The following is a 15,493-nucleotide window of genomic DNA, read 5'->3' as shown; positions in this document are numbered from 1 at the left end:
TGGTCTCAACATTCGATGTCTTCGCTTGCCACAGCTCATCTGTTCCAACTGATTATTCTGAATTAAGGATGGGCAACACCTTCTCAGCCCCATGCGAAACAAAGGTGTTCGAGGTTCACTTCATCTGGCCACACCACTCTCTAGGGTTTAAGACAGCTTAAAAACAAAAGAAAATTCAGAATACCCAGAGACTCCACAAAGTTGGTCCTAAAAATACAAGCACAAGTCACCCAGCTCTGATAGCTAATGTCGTTCTGCACCTGATCCCTGTTATTTGCTTGGAAACCTACTTTCCGGTCTACTTTGAAGGAAGAATGCTACAAATCACACGCAGGTAGAGGTAGGCGGTTGTTATTAAACTACTGCACTGGATGTGAAATAAAACAGCAAAAACCCACATTTGCACCGAGTTACTCCGTTATCCCACATCCCCTCGCTGACCCTTGCAAATCAAAGACAATAATTTAACAGTTTAGAGCATTTTCTGGAGAAATATAACTTGTGAAAGATTCATCTGCATTGATTTGGAAAAGGAACATGATGCAGTTGTCCTTTAAGAGCAGGTCAAACGTAAGGAGTACTGTGAGCAAACAGATGAGTTGGCTTGAGTAGAAGAGGTGATCTTTGGAAAATAATACTTTCCCAGAACATGCACTGTTGTTAATTCTTAAAAATCTGGAAGAGAGACGAGGCCTGCTGGTAGCATAGAATAAAATGGTGAAAGCCATATTTGTCAGGTTTTATATTTGGTTTTATTTTTAATTGCCAAAATTCCTCACTCCCAACACAGCTGGTTTGCTCATCCAAAAACGCATCACTACGTGTCAAGCAACTTCTAATTCTATAAGCCATTTCTTTTATGTACTGATATTTAGTTTGTTCATATCATTAATGCAGGTTTAGTTGGCGTGGTTACTGGATTAGAGATTTGTTAATCTGTAATGCTTAAAAGAAACAAAACCAAACAACTAAAAAGTTCGCTAAAGGTCTGGTAATCTTATACCTCTTGTTTCTCGGGCCGGGTCCACGAAGCCTGGAGAGAACAGATATAGAACACAACAACAGAAAAAAAGCAATAAAAGTTTATCAAAGGTTGCTTTTCGGTATCACAGCGCACGCACCACATTGCGTTCTGTGCACATGCAGGCTTCTGGCTGAACAGCTCATGTGTGGGGTGATGGCAACTTCCATTTCCCAATATAACCTCAATTTGGATTTGCATTCAAAATTTAACATCCTATAAACTGGTCTTAAAGTGATTAAGCAAGGGCTAATGACACCTAAAGACCACTTCTGGTTTTACATACCAAGTGACTGTTCCCTTTGTCACATCCCACCGTTCCTAGAGACCTGCTGCTCCCCCAGCATCTGGGGAGAGGATTCTGATGGCCCAGGTCGTTAAATTGCAAAGACGGTTACAGAACTGGTTTGCTCACACTGGTTCGTTAGCCACCCGCACACACCGACGAACATTAACACTTGCATTGTTAATGTGGTCATGCGTTTATAAAGGTTTTTACATGCATACGGGGCCGTGAGTCAAGGGCTTTGCTGCAGAGCACTGAACCAGTAGGTTCCTGGACAGGAGACAGCAGGGCAGGACCTCTACCTCCAGCTGATGATCTCCAGCTCTTTGTGCTTAGGGATGAGTGTCCCCCGTCCTTACTGGGCTCGAGACAACCACACAACAGGCATCAGCGAAACATGCACAAACCTCACCCATAAACACACATTCCCCATTCAGAGAAAGCCACCAACAGGGTGGACCATGCTCACTGTGGGTCATAAAGACCAAAGTGGCTGGGATCTACCTTTCCCCTATAATTTATCTTCCAAATATTTTTCTTCTGGTCTCCATTTCAATCGCAACTTGATCCATTTCAGTTCAGGAGTCAAAAATCACCTGCTAATATCACAGCCATGATGGCACAAGTGCTGCTGAGGTGGACGTAACAGTGTACACAGGAGTGACATTACAGAAATGGAGATGAAAGCTTAGGAAATGAGAATAAACGACACAGCACTGTTTCCACGGTGCTTCTCGCAAACACTGTGAGACTTCAGCACTAACATATGGTACAGATAGTCTCATTTTAGAACAGCTTTGATAAAAGTGAGTTACTCGCTTGTAACTAGAGGTGAAGCCACCTGAAGGCTCACCAGCCTCTGCATGGGCGAGGACACTCCCATCATCTGATTATCTCTCCGTACACATATCCTGTTGTGCACAAGATCCTTGAAAGGTGAACAGGCAACCAAAATATAATTCAGCATAATCCCTCTTGGATGCACCAGTCACTCCGTACCCAAGCAAGCCAGGCTGGCAGGAAACTGCTGCTTATACCCACACAAACCCCCTTTCGATCCCATTCTCTGAGCCTCTATGCTGTCAGCACAGAGGGATTTTATACAAAAAAAAAATACAGGAGATATCTTTTTACTCTTTGGTGTTCAGTAACTGTCAAACTAAAGGAAGATGAAGGAGGAAAAAAGCCTGTTCCCATATTCCTAGAGTTTGCCGTTTCTTTGTAATGGCACTCGTGGGTGTGGGGAAAAAGGCAGAACAACATCCCCCATCCTGGATTTTCACACGAACTCTCCCTCACCAAGACAAAGACACACAAGCCCTACTCAGTGCCACGCAGGGAGAGCCAAGAGCCTCGTGCATGCTAGTATCTTCCCTTTGGAATAAGTTGTAACTAAAGATGCTCCCATTTAACAAGGGAATCCCTGGGAACCGCGACATCATTTACTGCCTGGATCATTAAATCCAAAGATAGTCCCATGTACATCTCATAAGATACAAAGTAGAATACAAGTTTAAGACAGGGAATTGTATTCAAAGGATATCGTCCACTAAAAAAGAAACAAAACACCAAAACAATCCAGAAATTAAACTTCAGTTAAATTTTGAAGTGTTAGATCTGAGGCATCACACCTGGAAGCACTTGACTAGAGGTACTGCAACAGCGCCTGTTTGCATCAGCAGAGGGTTTGGCTCTTCCCTATTTCAATCGATTTTTTATTTTTTAATTAGTTCACCACTAAATGTGACACAGTGCAAGCTGTGCAAGGGGACGAGCTCCTCATATCTCCTGGTCAGCACACCCTAGCGTGCTGCTGCAACACCAGTAACCCAGCACTTATGTCCCGGAAAGGGGAACTCCTTATCCTGCTGGGATTCCATCAAGTTGTTTTCATCTAAAGAGTTCCAGACTTTTAACAACTTATCTATTTGCTTTAGCTGCCAACGAGACAGAGTTGACAGAGGCTGCTGGTCAGTAACAGTAACCCAGAAAATCATACTGTCACAGAATGGTTTGGGTTGGAATTAAAATAGGTCTCTTGGAAGGGCGTGGAGCATCCTGAAGGTGATAAAGAACATGGCACAGTGGCTGGATCAGCTTTACATCTGGTACCATTCACAGAGAACGCATCTCTCCTCCCTGCAACGGCACAGCCGTAAATACTCAAGGAAAGATAAAGCTAAAGCATTTCAAAATCATCATGTTGATGATCTTCCAGGCCTGTTAGTTCTTGCTGTGTTCTGCAGTAGGGACAGACAGGAATCTCAGCCTGACAGGGCAAAAGATTCTCCTAGAGTAGCACATTCCTGCATTCACAACCAAAATAAACCACAAAGGCAAATTCTTTTTATTTATTTCACTTGCGCTCTCTGCAGGGCTGAAGGACGCAAGCTGCATTCTAGGGAGAGGAACCTTCCCCCGTGCTGGTGTCTGGAAGCCTGGTCTGCTCATCTGTGCTGTCACCACCACTTACCTGTGCAGACCACCCTCAAAGCAACAGGCTGGTTGTCCAAGGGGGGCATATTATTCATGCATAACCACAGGGAGGAGGATCTTTTCCCACACGTGCCAGGCTATCAACAGGGCTCTTGGGGAAGCGTTAAATAGCTGTGACACTGTCAGCCGCAATATCTGGGCCTCAGCATCTCCAGCCCCTTGTCCACAGCTCAGACTGTCTCTGTTCTTGGACAAAGAACGAGAGGGGACCTCAAAGCTAGAGGAGGTTTTTGTTGGTTTAGGGGCTTGGGTAGGTTTTCCTGCAGTACCAGCTGTTCATAGGAGTTAAAGAACATCTAGACCTTTAAGATCTGGACTGAAGTATGATGACAAAAGCAAACAACATCCAGCAAAACAGATGCATCCAACATCTACAGCATATTCAAAAGTAGGGCTGGATCATTTTAAACACAGTATTGTTTGTCCCACGTAGAAGACCATCCCTTTCCCTGCACTATCCCAGTGACAGTAAGCTGCAGATACGCATTTGGTTGCAGATGTAATAGAGTATTTATCAGAGCTCTTTTGACCTGAGGTTGTTCTGGACATCTGTACCATTCACCTAAACTTACAACACAAGATTTAGAATGGGAAAAAGTAAAAAGAAAACAAAACACACACACAAATAAAATCCTACCTAGAAAGTGTGTGGCACGGGATAGAAAAACCCCTTTGCACTGAAGGTTTGAACCAGTACCTAAAACACACGGTGGTACCTCAAACCTTTGCTTTCCCCCACCTATATAAGGCACAATCGGAGTATTAACATTTCCTTAACACTGATCACTAACTTAACAGCATCAAACAGGATATATGGGAGTCTCAAAAATGGTTAGCAGTTTTGCATTGAGATCTCGTTGTAGTTCAGCCAGGCAGAAGGGATTCCCTGCAAAGGGGCTCTCCTACTAACTTCTACTTGATTTCCTGTTCTTTTAGTCTTCACGTTCTCCTCCCTGTCCAAGCCTGTTCCATGGCTGCAATCCCAACTCCAGTGCTAGAAGCTTTACAGCACCTGGCAGCTCCTCCCAGCCCTCTCCCAGACAGAGACAACAGCACGAATAACCTTATCCCCCATTCACACCGGACTGTGAGCCCAGGCCAGCAGCTTCTGACAGCAATGGAAATCTCTCTCCAAACACTGCAGGGATTTACACCAGCCCGTGAATCCAAAAGATGTTAAGAAGGAATTAAGGCTGGAAAACTTTGACACCCTGAATATTAAGTTACACATTAACAACGTGGTGCAGAGCTGAGTCATGGAGGCAATTAAACAAGCTCGTTTAAGAAGCTGCAGCGCAGAATGGCAGCCGTGTGGATGATTGACAGGGAACATCACTATCGCTTTAATGCTTCCACAGTCTATCAACTGCTGCCTTCACACCGAGCCAGAGCCCCTGGTACATGCAAGAGCTGAGCCTCGAGGCATTCTGTTGTTAAAAGATTATTAACAAGCAACAACTCCTTATTCCAACTTGTGTTCAAGGCTTTCTCTGGCTCTGAACTATGTCTCCTGCTCACTTTATGCAACTGTTATGAGATATCTACAGTAATACAGCACATCTTGTCTAGTTAAGGGGAATTGTGGCCAATGAAAAGAAGAGCGCTCTTCTTTAAAAGAAAAACTGCTAATTATTTTTGCCTTTTAAGAACAAAATGGTATTGATGTGATCAACGGAACAGGTGAACACAAAGGCAGCCAGGCTTTTGTGCTTCAGGTACATGCGGTGTCAGGATACAATACAGCAGGGCAAGAAGGCATTAACAGGCTCATTTTGGTCCACTGCATCTTTGAGAGATCACACCCCACACCTCTCCACCTGCCACCCTCCCGGACCAGATCATCATCGTGACGACAACATGCACAACACTGGAATCAAGGTGCTCATTCCCACCTCTCAGACTGGAAACGGAAGAGAAAATCCCTTTCACAAGCTTCCTACAACTGCAGGGCCCTTCTGAAAAAGGTCCAATGCCTGCAGCTTTTACAGTTAATTTAATCAGGGTGATATCAGGAGGAATTAAAAAGCCTGTCCTCAGTTGCTATGACCTGAGAAGGCTCTGTACAAAACGACACCTATGGCATCACTTCAGCTGTAGAACTGATCCTTTAGGCTGTGTGGGACCGCACATGGTCTGACTAGAGAGGGGGATCACCACGATTGCCGTGTGCACCCGCGTGCGGCTATCATGCATCCTCAGATCAGCAGAGGCAGGCAGATACAATCTGCTCTGATCCCAGCAAATGAGACCATGGGGTTTGGGAAGGGTTATACCTTCTCTTCATTGCTGATGTTCCGGGTGGAAGTCCTCCAAGTGATGGAAGGGATTGGGTCCCCAGACGCCTCACAAGTCAGTGTAATCTGATCCTCCAGCTCCATGGCTGTTTTGTTCTCCACGTAGGTGATTTTGGGTTTTGCTGAAAAGAAAACACGACTTTGATTCAGTTGGGGCTCAGACTGAAGCTTACCTGTCAACAGCAACATTTGAAACAAACCACAGTGGAGAAAAAAAGGCTTCTGAATTGGCACAAGTTTACTGCCATATGGGAGAGGGAGCAGAGCAACGCTGAGAAGAGGGCATCTCCGTGCAGAAGGGCTTTTCTACACATGCTTTACAACCGAGATTTGCAAGACAGGACTGGAAGAAGGTATGTCCAGAGCAGAACCCATTTAACAGCATACAAACTATCAGTCCCTGGGATTATCAGCTCAGTCTGCCACCTTGCTGTCTACTTTCTCTGCCCCACATTAGCCTTTTGATAAGCAGCTTTGGCAAGTGGCTGCAGAGGGATGGGACAGGGAGAATTATATTCCTCAGTGCTCCCAGATTCATGGAAGGTAGGAAAGCTGCTGATTCATTCCTGCAGGCTTGAGGTCATTCACACAGCGGTGGGGTGGAGTTCACCTCCCTGTCCAGGTTATAGTGAGTCCCACTGAAGCGCTAAAGCCCTTTTAATAGCAGCTTTGCTTGGATTAGGATTCAGCCCTCCAGGCGTGGAAGATATTTCCAGCAGGCTGTGAATCTCACAATGCCTCCTGACCAGGACTGGATTGCTTTTATCAGAAAGGAAGCAGAATGGAGTTGGCATCCGTTCCAGACGTATACATAGAAACCGCTTTGCCTAGCATGACAGCAGGGGTGCACAGCATCACTCGGGAAAGAAGCAGCTGTGGATAAGCCACATCCATTAACTGGGATAACAGGTTACTTTCAGCTCGCACTAGGAAGCTACCAATAGCCAAACGGTTTGGAAAGGGGGGACAGTAAGAGTGTATTTACCAAAGACTTTGAGATGAATAGTGGCATCCTGCTCGCCAGCCTTGTTTTCAGCAATGCAGATGTATTCTGCTTCGTCACCCTTATCCACTCTTTTGATAACGAGCTCGGACCCATCGTAGTTAAAACTGTATTTCTCGTCATCGTCGCCCTGTTCTATCGGCTCTCCATCCCTGCAGGGCACAAAGCAGAGGCTGTGTCGGGGAGGAGGAGCAATCAAAGGGTACTTCGTTAAGGCTTGCTGTTAATGCTAGAACTGTGTTACTACAGTGAAACTCCTCAGGCTGAGAGGGACCACCACCATTTTCTTTCCCTTTGGGCAATGAAGCCTGTATTTTGATCTGTTCCTAATCCCTCGTTTTCCTTAGGGCTCTTGATAGTTGAAACTTTCGCCTCCTGACACACACCTTAGCCTACACACAAGAGCTATAAACGCCCACGAGTTTGGGGACTTTACCCTTCTGATTCCTAGCCCCGTTCCACTTTGGGGGGGGGGGTGCAGGGAGTGGCTGTGTGGTGCTGTGGTGCTGAGCTGCCTACTGGCATCAACACACAAGAGCTAACCACAATTCCATTATGAACATTCTTTCTTTTGTGAGAAACATGAATTAATCCTATTCCAGTTAAAATGTTGGTTTCCCTCCAGCCTGGTTTTCCAGTTCTCGGTGAAAAAAATCCACGCTCACACACAATCAGGACATTGCACACAGCATCTTACTTTGTCCACGTCATCGTTGGCTCAGGAAAGCCGTCGGCATCGCATGCTAAGGTGACAGCCTGGCCAAGGTTGGCAGTGGCGTTCATGGTGCTCTGCCTGGCGCGCACAGAAGGAGGTACTAGAAGAGGAGGAATTCACATTCAGGTCAGAAAGCACAAAAGATGTGAAGAACAGTGAGCCCCGGAAGGCTCGCTCTAAATCTTCACAATACATATAAGCAGGCTGATGGTAAATCCTGAGTGTGAATCTAAGGTAACATTTCCTTCAGCAGCCTGGAGCGAAGGTGTTCGTATCCCGCCCTCACGCCAGCCTTGCGTTAACTGCTCACCATTTACGATGACATGAATATCTTTGAAGTTGATCTCCCCACGAGCCAAGATCCGGCCCTCGCAGCGGTACGTCCCTTCATCTGTTTTCTTGATTCCCCGGATCTGCAGGTAGTTGTTGGACAGGACTATAAATCGAACTAGAAAAGACAAAAGGAAGGTTCATGCAAAGATTCTCAGGAACACTCACTTGCAGGTAACAGGTTCTTCTCCTCTCCTTGCCCTTTCTAGGCTGAGACAAAGCTTAGTGTAATAAAAATTCCAGTATTCCTTGGCCTATTCCAGTGTCAAAGCCCGATGGCCATTTCTGTGGGAACATTCTTGCACTGCCACTGCCAAACCACAGCACCTTGATTTACTAAATTCACATCCTAACACCCCGCATTAGGTTCAAATTGCTTCTCTCTCCCCTTGGGACCACGACTGTTTTGTTCTCCCAAGCCCCTTGTATGAGCCAGATCTGAGCCCTGGTGAGAGATGGACATTTGACCCCCAAATGGACAAGGACCAAGACCCCTCTCGTGCCTTACCATCTTTTTTTAGGACAACATCTCTGCCTTTGTGCTTCCAGATGATGGTAGGAGGCAGCGAGCTGACCACATCGCACACAATCACAGCATCATCTCCTTCCTTGAATTCCTGAGGAGTGGGAGCATTCTTGAACATCAGCTTTTCTGAAAACAACAGAAGGAGAAAGTCACTGCAGCTCTGTCAGCACACCTCAAGTTGTGCTCCTGTCTGAAGCCTGAGGAAAGCAAAGAAACCCCAGAGGACGCGTTCTCTAGAAATCCCTACGTTCCTGAGGGAAGGATAAAGGTGTGCCTGACCTGACGTACTGTGCTGCAGGACCCCCGTTTTCCAGTCCTGCCTCCCAGGCACAGCAGCCAGGTAAATCTCTCCCTAGCTCAGGGATTTGTCCACACTGCAAAGAGAAAATGTGAACTCAGCTTCCCAGCAGGAAGTGGAGAAGCTGCTACCGTGGCTCTCTGGACAACATGCCAATAGCTTAGTACAACACTTCTGATGGTGGGATCCTCTTTAGTGAAGACCAGTCTTATCTCACAGCATGTCTGCCACCCTCAAAAGCTGCTCTCTGCTTACTCCTCCCAGATAGTCATGATGTGCTAGAATCTTCTCCTTCTACCCCTTGCTCCCATGCCCTTCAGAAGAATTAGAGCAGTAGACAGCTGGTAACACCCTGACAGACTAAGGTCCTACATCCCACTTTCCCCTCAAAACCAAGAAATGAGAAAGCTGCATCGCGCGGCCCCTTTTCTTTTTGTTCTTCTCCTTCCTCTTTATAAATAGCCTTTTCTAGGAAGGCGAAATGGTTGCCTCTGTAATCTTTCCTCATACATGTGCAAAGCAGACCAGAAAATAGCCTCAGAGCTGCTCTCTTACGGAAGATTTTCACATTGACCGTGGCCTCGGAGTCTCCCTCCTCCGCGCTACTGACAACACATTTATAGATGCCAGCATCATCGATGTCGGCGTTGTAGATGGTGAGGGTGGAGGAGAAGTCATCGTTTCGCACCACTGAGATGCGCTGTTGGTTCGGTGTCAGCTTCTCACCGTTAGGGGAAAACCAGGAAATATCTTTGAATTTGGCTTCTCCTGCCACTAGGGACAAGAAAAGAAAACAGCGCAAATTAAAATGAGCTCCCAACAAATCTGCACAGAGGGAATTCAATACAACCGGGAGCACCGCGTGGAAGACTGACCCAGGGGGAAGGGCTGCTGCTACCTGAGGAGCAAGCAAAGAAAACTCTCTCACAGCACCGTGAATAGTCAGCTGCTGTCCTGCAAAATCGGTATCAGGGTGGGTTTATAGTCTAAGGGGGTACCCTCACTTCAGCCCAGAATGGTCTTCTCCATATCCTGGGATCTTGTGTCCCAGTCCCTCCACCGTGGAGATCAGCCCAGGAAATACAGATCTCTTCCTGCTTCAGCTCCACAGCCTAGCTGGGCTCTTGGCAAACCGAAACAGTGACACTGCTGGCACTGAGCAGTTTAAACCTCCTGCAGCATCCAGCCTGAATCGGTATTGTTACTGAACGGCTCTGGGCCGTCTCTTTCTTGCAGCTCTCATCCCTGCATTCCATAGACAACTTTATTTGGGACCAACTCCTGTTAGTGGAGTGGCTTTAGTTGATTCCAGTTTTCTGAATAATAAATACCACCACAACAGCACCTGCTCAGAGTACACTTTCATTTTAAAGCACTGGCATTAACAAATTACTGTGCAATTAAGCACTCCTGTATGAGACAACCTCGTTACTTGTCCCAGTCAGGGTGCTGCCAAGAAAGCGTGAACCTGACAGCATCGTGCTCCCAAAGCTTCACTATTAGCAACCGTGTGCTCCATGTCCTGCTCCAGGATGGTATCATGTCAGTGCTCCAACATACTAATTCCACCCATTAGTAACCAGGCCAGTGGCTTTCAGGAGAACCCTTGAGAAGAATCATAGCATGGTTTGAGTTGGAAGGGACCTCAAAGCCCATCCAGTTCCACCCCCTGCCCTGGGCAGGGACACCTCCCACTGGATCAGGCTGCTCAATGCCCCATCCAACCTGGCCTTGAACCCCTCCAGGGAGGAGGACACAAGGATGCTAATTTGGAACATGCCATAAAATTGTAGGTGCCACTTTGGGGCACCTGGATTGTGGCAACACAGCCTGGGGCAGTTGGTGCCGTCAAAACCCCCAGTTACAGAGGTAACACCTCCCAAGTCACCCCCCACTGCAGAGCTGCTGCTGGCAGCTGGTTAGAGAAACAATCTGGACAAACAACAGGCTTAATTCTAAACTCAAATGATCAAAAAGCCGTGGAATGGTGCGTGCCATTGTTGCTGCTGTTGTTCAAGCTTAGGGACAACACCTCAGTACCTGCTTTTTTCATTTTAAACTGTTTACTGGAGCTGCTTTCTGTTACCAGCTCTCAAGGGAGAACACATTTACTGTTTCCAGTAAACACCATGTGTTGCCATCGCTACTCAGCCTTAGAAACCATGAGAAAGAAAGAGCAAATGATCTTGCAGCTAAACCTAGTGTTGGAGCTTTTACCCCAGAGTCAATACATGGATCAACCTCCCCAGGACCCCCAGATAGAGACTGATGCCATGAGCCATGACTAACCTTGACATAAGAAGAACTTGGATTCTCCAACGCTGATCTCCCCCTGGCTCGGAACAATGTCCACTTGTAGAGAGGCTGGAAAAGAAATGAGCAAGCAGAAGATGGTTAGACAGTTAAGAGTGATCTTCAGCAAATAAAAGCTTTGCCTGCTTCCCGTTCCCTGTGGCTCCTTTACTCATCCAATGGAAGAGGATAGGGTGGAGCGGTGCTGTTCCCTACCAGTATCTGTCTGAATGCACATTTCTGCAGACCCCTGAGGACCCAAACATGAGTTGCTAACATCCAGAGTTGCTTCCACCCCATATAAAACCCCATGGAATGATACAGAAAGGACTCGTTTATGTTCATGTCTGTACCACGCTGCAATGCTGCGGAGTGTGCTTGGTGTGTGCTCCAGAACATCAAGCAGCTTGGACGGGCTCCTCTGAATTCTCACTGGAGCTGGCCCAGTGGGAAGCCCTATCCTGGCAGCAAATACAAATCATCTTTGCTTTGGAGACTTCTCCCTGCTCTGTGCGACACCATATTCATACAAGCCACAGTCACCAACCATCGCAAAAGCAGAGTGGGAGTCACGGGCACACTCTGGGTCCCGATCCTCCTTGACCTCCTACTCTGATCTGCCAGTCAGAAATCTCATCCTAGCAGCTAGCAAATGGGAGATGTTTATGCAGCCAGAGCACAGCTGGATCAGGAAGGCACCTCCTCCAGTACACATTGACGACGCCCACCGACAGGTTGTGATTTCTGACTTCACAGCACTGGCTGAGCCTTGCTCCCAAGTTCATCCATCACCCAACGCCCTGCTGCTGCAGGGATGAAAAGCATAGCAATACTTTGGTCTCTTCCACTGTCTTTTCATGGAATTTTTTCAGTGCTTTGGCTTTTACATCAGCATTTTCTAGTTGTCGTTTTCTTGATTTTTTGTTGATCTTATTTTATTTCAAATCTAAGCAAGAGACTGAAGGTATTTTGGCAGCAGAGCTGGAACAGATGCTCCACGTACCTGGGCGAAGCATCTATTACACTCTTCTCTGGATTGAGGGAGCTTGAAGTCAGTAAAAGATATCGTCCCTTCTGTGCTCCCTACAACTGAGTCGAGCACAGACTCAAAGGAATCATTTAAAAATAACCCAAGTTAGAAAATAACTGCAGTGAGAATATTTGAGGACACTGTTGCTGAAAGAAATCAAAATGATTCTCAGATGTTTGCAATCTCCCTTTGGACACTTACTTAACTCGTGCTTCTTGTCTGAGGATACTCTCACCCTCCTTGTACTTCTCAATGAAGTAACATCGCCCTTCTAGCTCCTGCATTCAGCCCGTTTGATTTCTCGTTAATCTGACTCTGCTCAGCTACACTACTTTAACATAAATGAATCCCAAAGAAAACAGCAAGTACCAATAGTCAAACATAACAAAAGGCTAAAGGTTTATTAGATTCAGCACAAGGACTAAACAGCCTCTTCTATAGGCTCAGCTCTGCCGTTGTTTCCTACAAATCTCTCCAACATCTGAATTTTCCTCCCTCAATACCTCAGCGCAGCTTGGGAACCCACATTTGGAATCCCACTACCGAGAGAAACATATTTAATGGACAAAGAACGAACAGATCAGTTTGGAAACCAAAAGCAAAAAGCCAAAGATGTTGAACTCATCAAACCAACACAGGTTTGGTACAATAAGGGAAAAACAAAACCTCACCACAAGCCTGGTGTGACAGCCAGGGTAGGAGCTAACTGGATCCCTGGCTGTGCTGCGTATGGTCCAGCAGGGCTGCTTTTTTTCTGACTCAAAACACGTTGGTACTACACCACGAGAAAGGAAAGCACAGCTCCCCCATTCCTGTGCTCATTGCCAAGCAGCCTCCCACAACGCTCACCCACGCACGCCCAACGCCTCCTCCCCAGAAGGCGGTGACGCTGCTTCAAAGCATAAATTAGGATCCAGTAGGCAGAAAACGTAATTGGATTCTGGCTTTCCTCCAGCTATAGCTTAATGCTGCAGCAGCTCCGTGGTCTGACAAGTCCAGGTCAACTACGAATATCGAGAGGCCCTTGGATCATCTCCATGCCCTCCTCCGCTTCTTATGTTGGGGATTCTAGAACTGGACACAGTCCTCCAGGCAGGGTCTCATCAGATATGGGCTGTGAGGTTCAACACTGAGCACACAGAAAGGAGGAGCACTCCCCTGCTGTTATCAAAAAAGGACACAAATCGCAGGATTTTCTGATAAGGACTCTGAGCTCATTTCTTTAGCCAACAACTATTCTGACACAGCATTTCGCTCCATTAGAAAACTGGAAGCAATTAATCAGAGCCAGCCGAGCTCCACAAAGGACAATAATAGTGCAAGGTTCATGCCACTCCTCTAGTTTTACTCTCACCAGATTTTCGCAGGCTGGGCTGGTACATGCCGGTATTCCATCCCCAAAGGCTGGGACACAGCAGTAATGGGAACGACCCAGCCAAGACTCAATTGAAACCAGAGCCTGCGAGGGCTGTGTGTTCTGGCTCATATTTACATGTATGGCTGCACGTCTTGCCTAGCCAAGAGTCTTTCAGAAGGAGATGACATTAAAGTATCCCTCAATCTCTTGAGTAACAGCAAGAGCCTTATTATGGCCCCTCTCAGCCCGTTCCAGAGGCTCTTCTGAGCCCGGCACATCTTATCAGCTGGGAACACAACGAAGCTGTGATTGAACTCCCCCCAGCCCTGTCTTGGAAATCGAGGCCAGCCCGAGGAAGGCCATTTACACTGTTATCAACTTACTTTCTGCTCAGCCAAGCACCGCTGGCAGACAGTGGGGTGCAGAGAAAATGGCTTTCAGGTTATTGAGATCTACTATAAATTCATACCTTCTTTCTTTTTTTGCCACTCTACACTATATAAATACACCAACAGACCTCCTCTATGCTTTTGAGAGCTGCTGCACGCTGGGAAGGCAGTGGCAAAGGCTGGGGTTATTAATGCCTTGCATTCCTTTCTCAGGTGCTTTCTGTTACAGCTAGAAATGAGAAAAAAAGCTCTGTGTAAGACATTGAACTTTTCATCACCCCAGAATTCAGCATCTGTGCTCTACTTCAAATCTTTTTAAGGCATTTCTGCATCACGGTAGATGCAGAGAACAGGAGGAAATCACAAAACCAGGGACCTTCTCACTGTAAATGCAGTTGAAATGGCCAGGCAGGAGATCTGCGCCCAGGCAACAATGCTCAGCTCCCAAGGTTTTCTCTTGTTTTATCGAAGGGCTCAGCTTCCTCCGTGCATCTACAGGACAGGCAGGATTTCAAGAGAATGGAACCCAGAAACTACCCTTGGGACATAGGAAGGCAAAAATTTGTGGAGGAAGAACATCCTTCATTATGCCCCTTTCAGTCAGGGCTTCCTCTGCTCCTGCAGCTGCAAACTGATCATTAAATTTCCTAATTACAGGCCTAAGGAACAGAATTTCTGGAAAGGTTATGCACAGCAGCAGCAACTCCTTCACCAACAGCCCCCCTGCATGTCAGCACAGTTCCTTCAACCATGACATGACGGGAGGAAACCTCCTAATATTATTACACTGGAAATGTGTATTTCGAGCCTAGCAATTACCATGACACAGAAACTGTCACCTCGGCAAGGAGCAGGAACCACAGAGCCAGTTTTAACAAATCTACTTCACAGTACACTTGCATTTCTATATCTAATACCAGGACCGAGACGCTGTAGCACCACGTGAGAGGATCAGGTAAGTGGGATGCACATCATATCTTGTGACTTCTCTCGAAGGAGCCTGCTGAACATAGAGCATCGTATCCACATCACTGCAGCTTAAGGCTTAGTTAATCCCCTTTACAAGAAAATACTATCCCGGGAAGTCTTCTCATCGATAGACGCTTCCTGCTACCCACACTTCATGAACAGACCTGAGCAGGTTACACCACACAAACCTCTGATACAAGCAGAAAAACAGCGTGATCGCTGCCTCCATCCTCATCACAGTGACTTCATCGTTCCCTCGTTCATCCACTAGCAATCCACATATGCTCTTTCATACTCCATCATATTTAAAACACGTCATCACTGTGCAGCACAGAAAACCACGGGGACGCTGCCCAAGGGACACACTGCTTTAAAACTGATAGTTAAAAACAGCAATTATTTTTGCACCAACCTATTACTCCTGTTTTAAGATGCTCTCCCTGTGAAATCAGCAGGACATCCTCCTCAGAACCTTATTTGCTGGAAG

The 15,493-nt window shown here is 46.6% G+C and overlaps 1 protein-coding gene across 10 annotated transcripts in view; it reads right to left on the bottom strand.

Annotated features, from left to right (window-relative positions):
- NCAM1 (neural cell adhesion molecule 1) overlaps window positions 1-15,493 on the bottom strand; it is a 104,530-nt gene that overhangs the window by 39,388 nt on the left and 49,649 nt on the right. For 6 of the 10 annotated variants that reach the window (XM_069876428.1, XM_069876432.1, XM_069876429.1 and 3 more), the window contains exons 2-9: window positions 11,259-11,333; window positions 9,525-9,743; window positions 8,654-8,797; window positions 8,126-8,263; window positions 7,798-7,915; window positions 7,083-7,252; window positions 6,077-6,219; window positions 1,004-1,033 (exon numbers count right to left, since the gene is read on the bottom strand). In XM_069876428.1, the coding sequence (XP_069732529.1) occupies window positions 1,004-1,033; window positions 6,077-6,219; window positions 7,083-7,252; window positions 7,798-7,915; window positions 8,126-8,263; window positions 8,654-8,797; window positions 9,525-9,743; window positions 11,259-11,333 (1,037 nt within the window). The remainder of the gene's footprint in view (window positions 1-1,003; window positions 1,034-6,076; window positions 6,220-7,082; window positions 7,253-7,797; window positions 7,916-8,125; window positions 8,264-8,653; window positions 8,798-9,524; window positions 9,744-11,258; window positions 11,334-15,493) is intronic. The other 4 variants (XM_069876430.1, XM_069876431.1, XM_069876437.1 and 1 more) reach the window with 1 other exon arrangement.

Source organism: Phaenicophaeus curvirostris, chromosome 25 (assembly GCF_032191515.1).
Source record: "Phaenicophaeus curvirostris isolate KB17595 chromosome 25, BPBGC_Pcur_1.0, whole genome shotgun sequence".
In the NCBI taxonomy this organism is placed as follows: domain Eukaryota; kingdom Metazoa; phylum Chordata; class Aves; order Cuculiformes; family Cuculidae; genus Phaenicophaeus; species Phaenicophaeus curvirostris.
The sequence above is the reverse complement of the archived record's forward strand: the minus strand, read 5'-3'. Positions and strand labels throughout refer to the sequence as shown.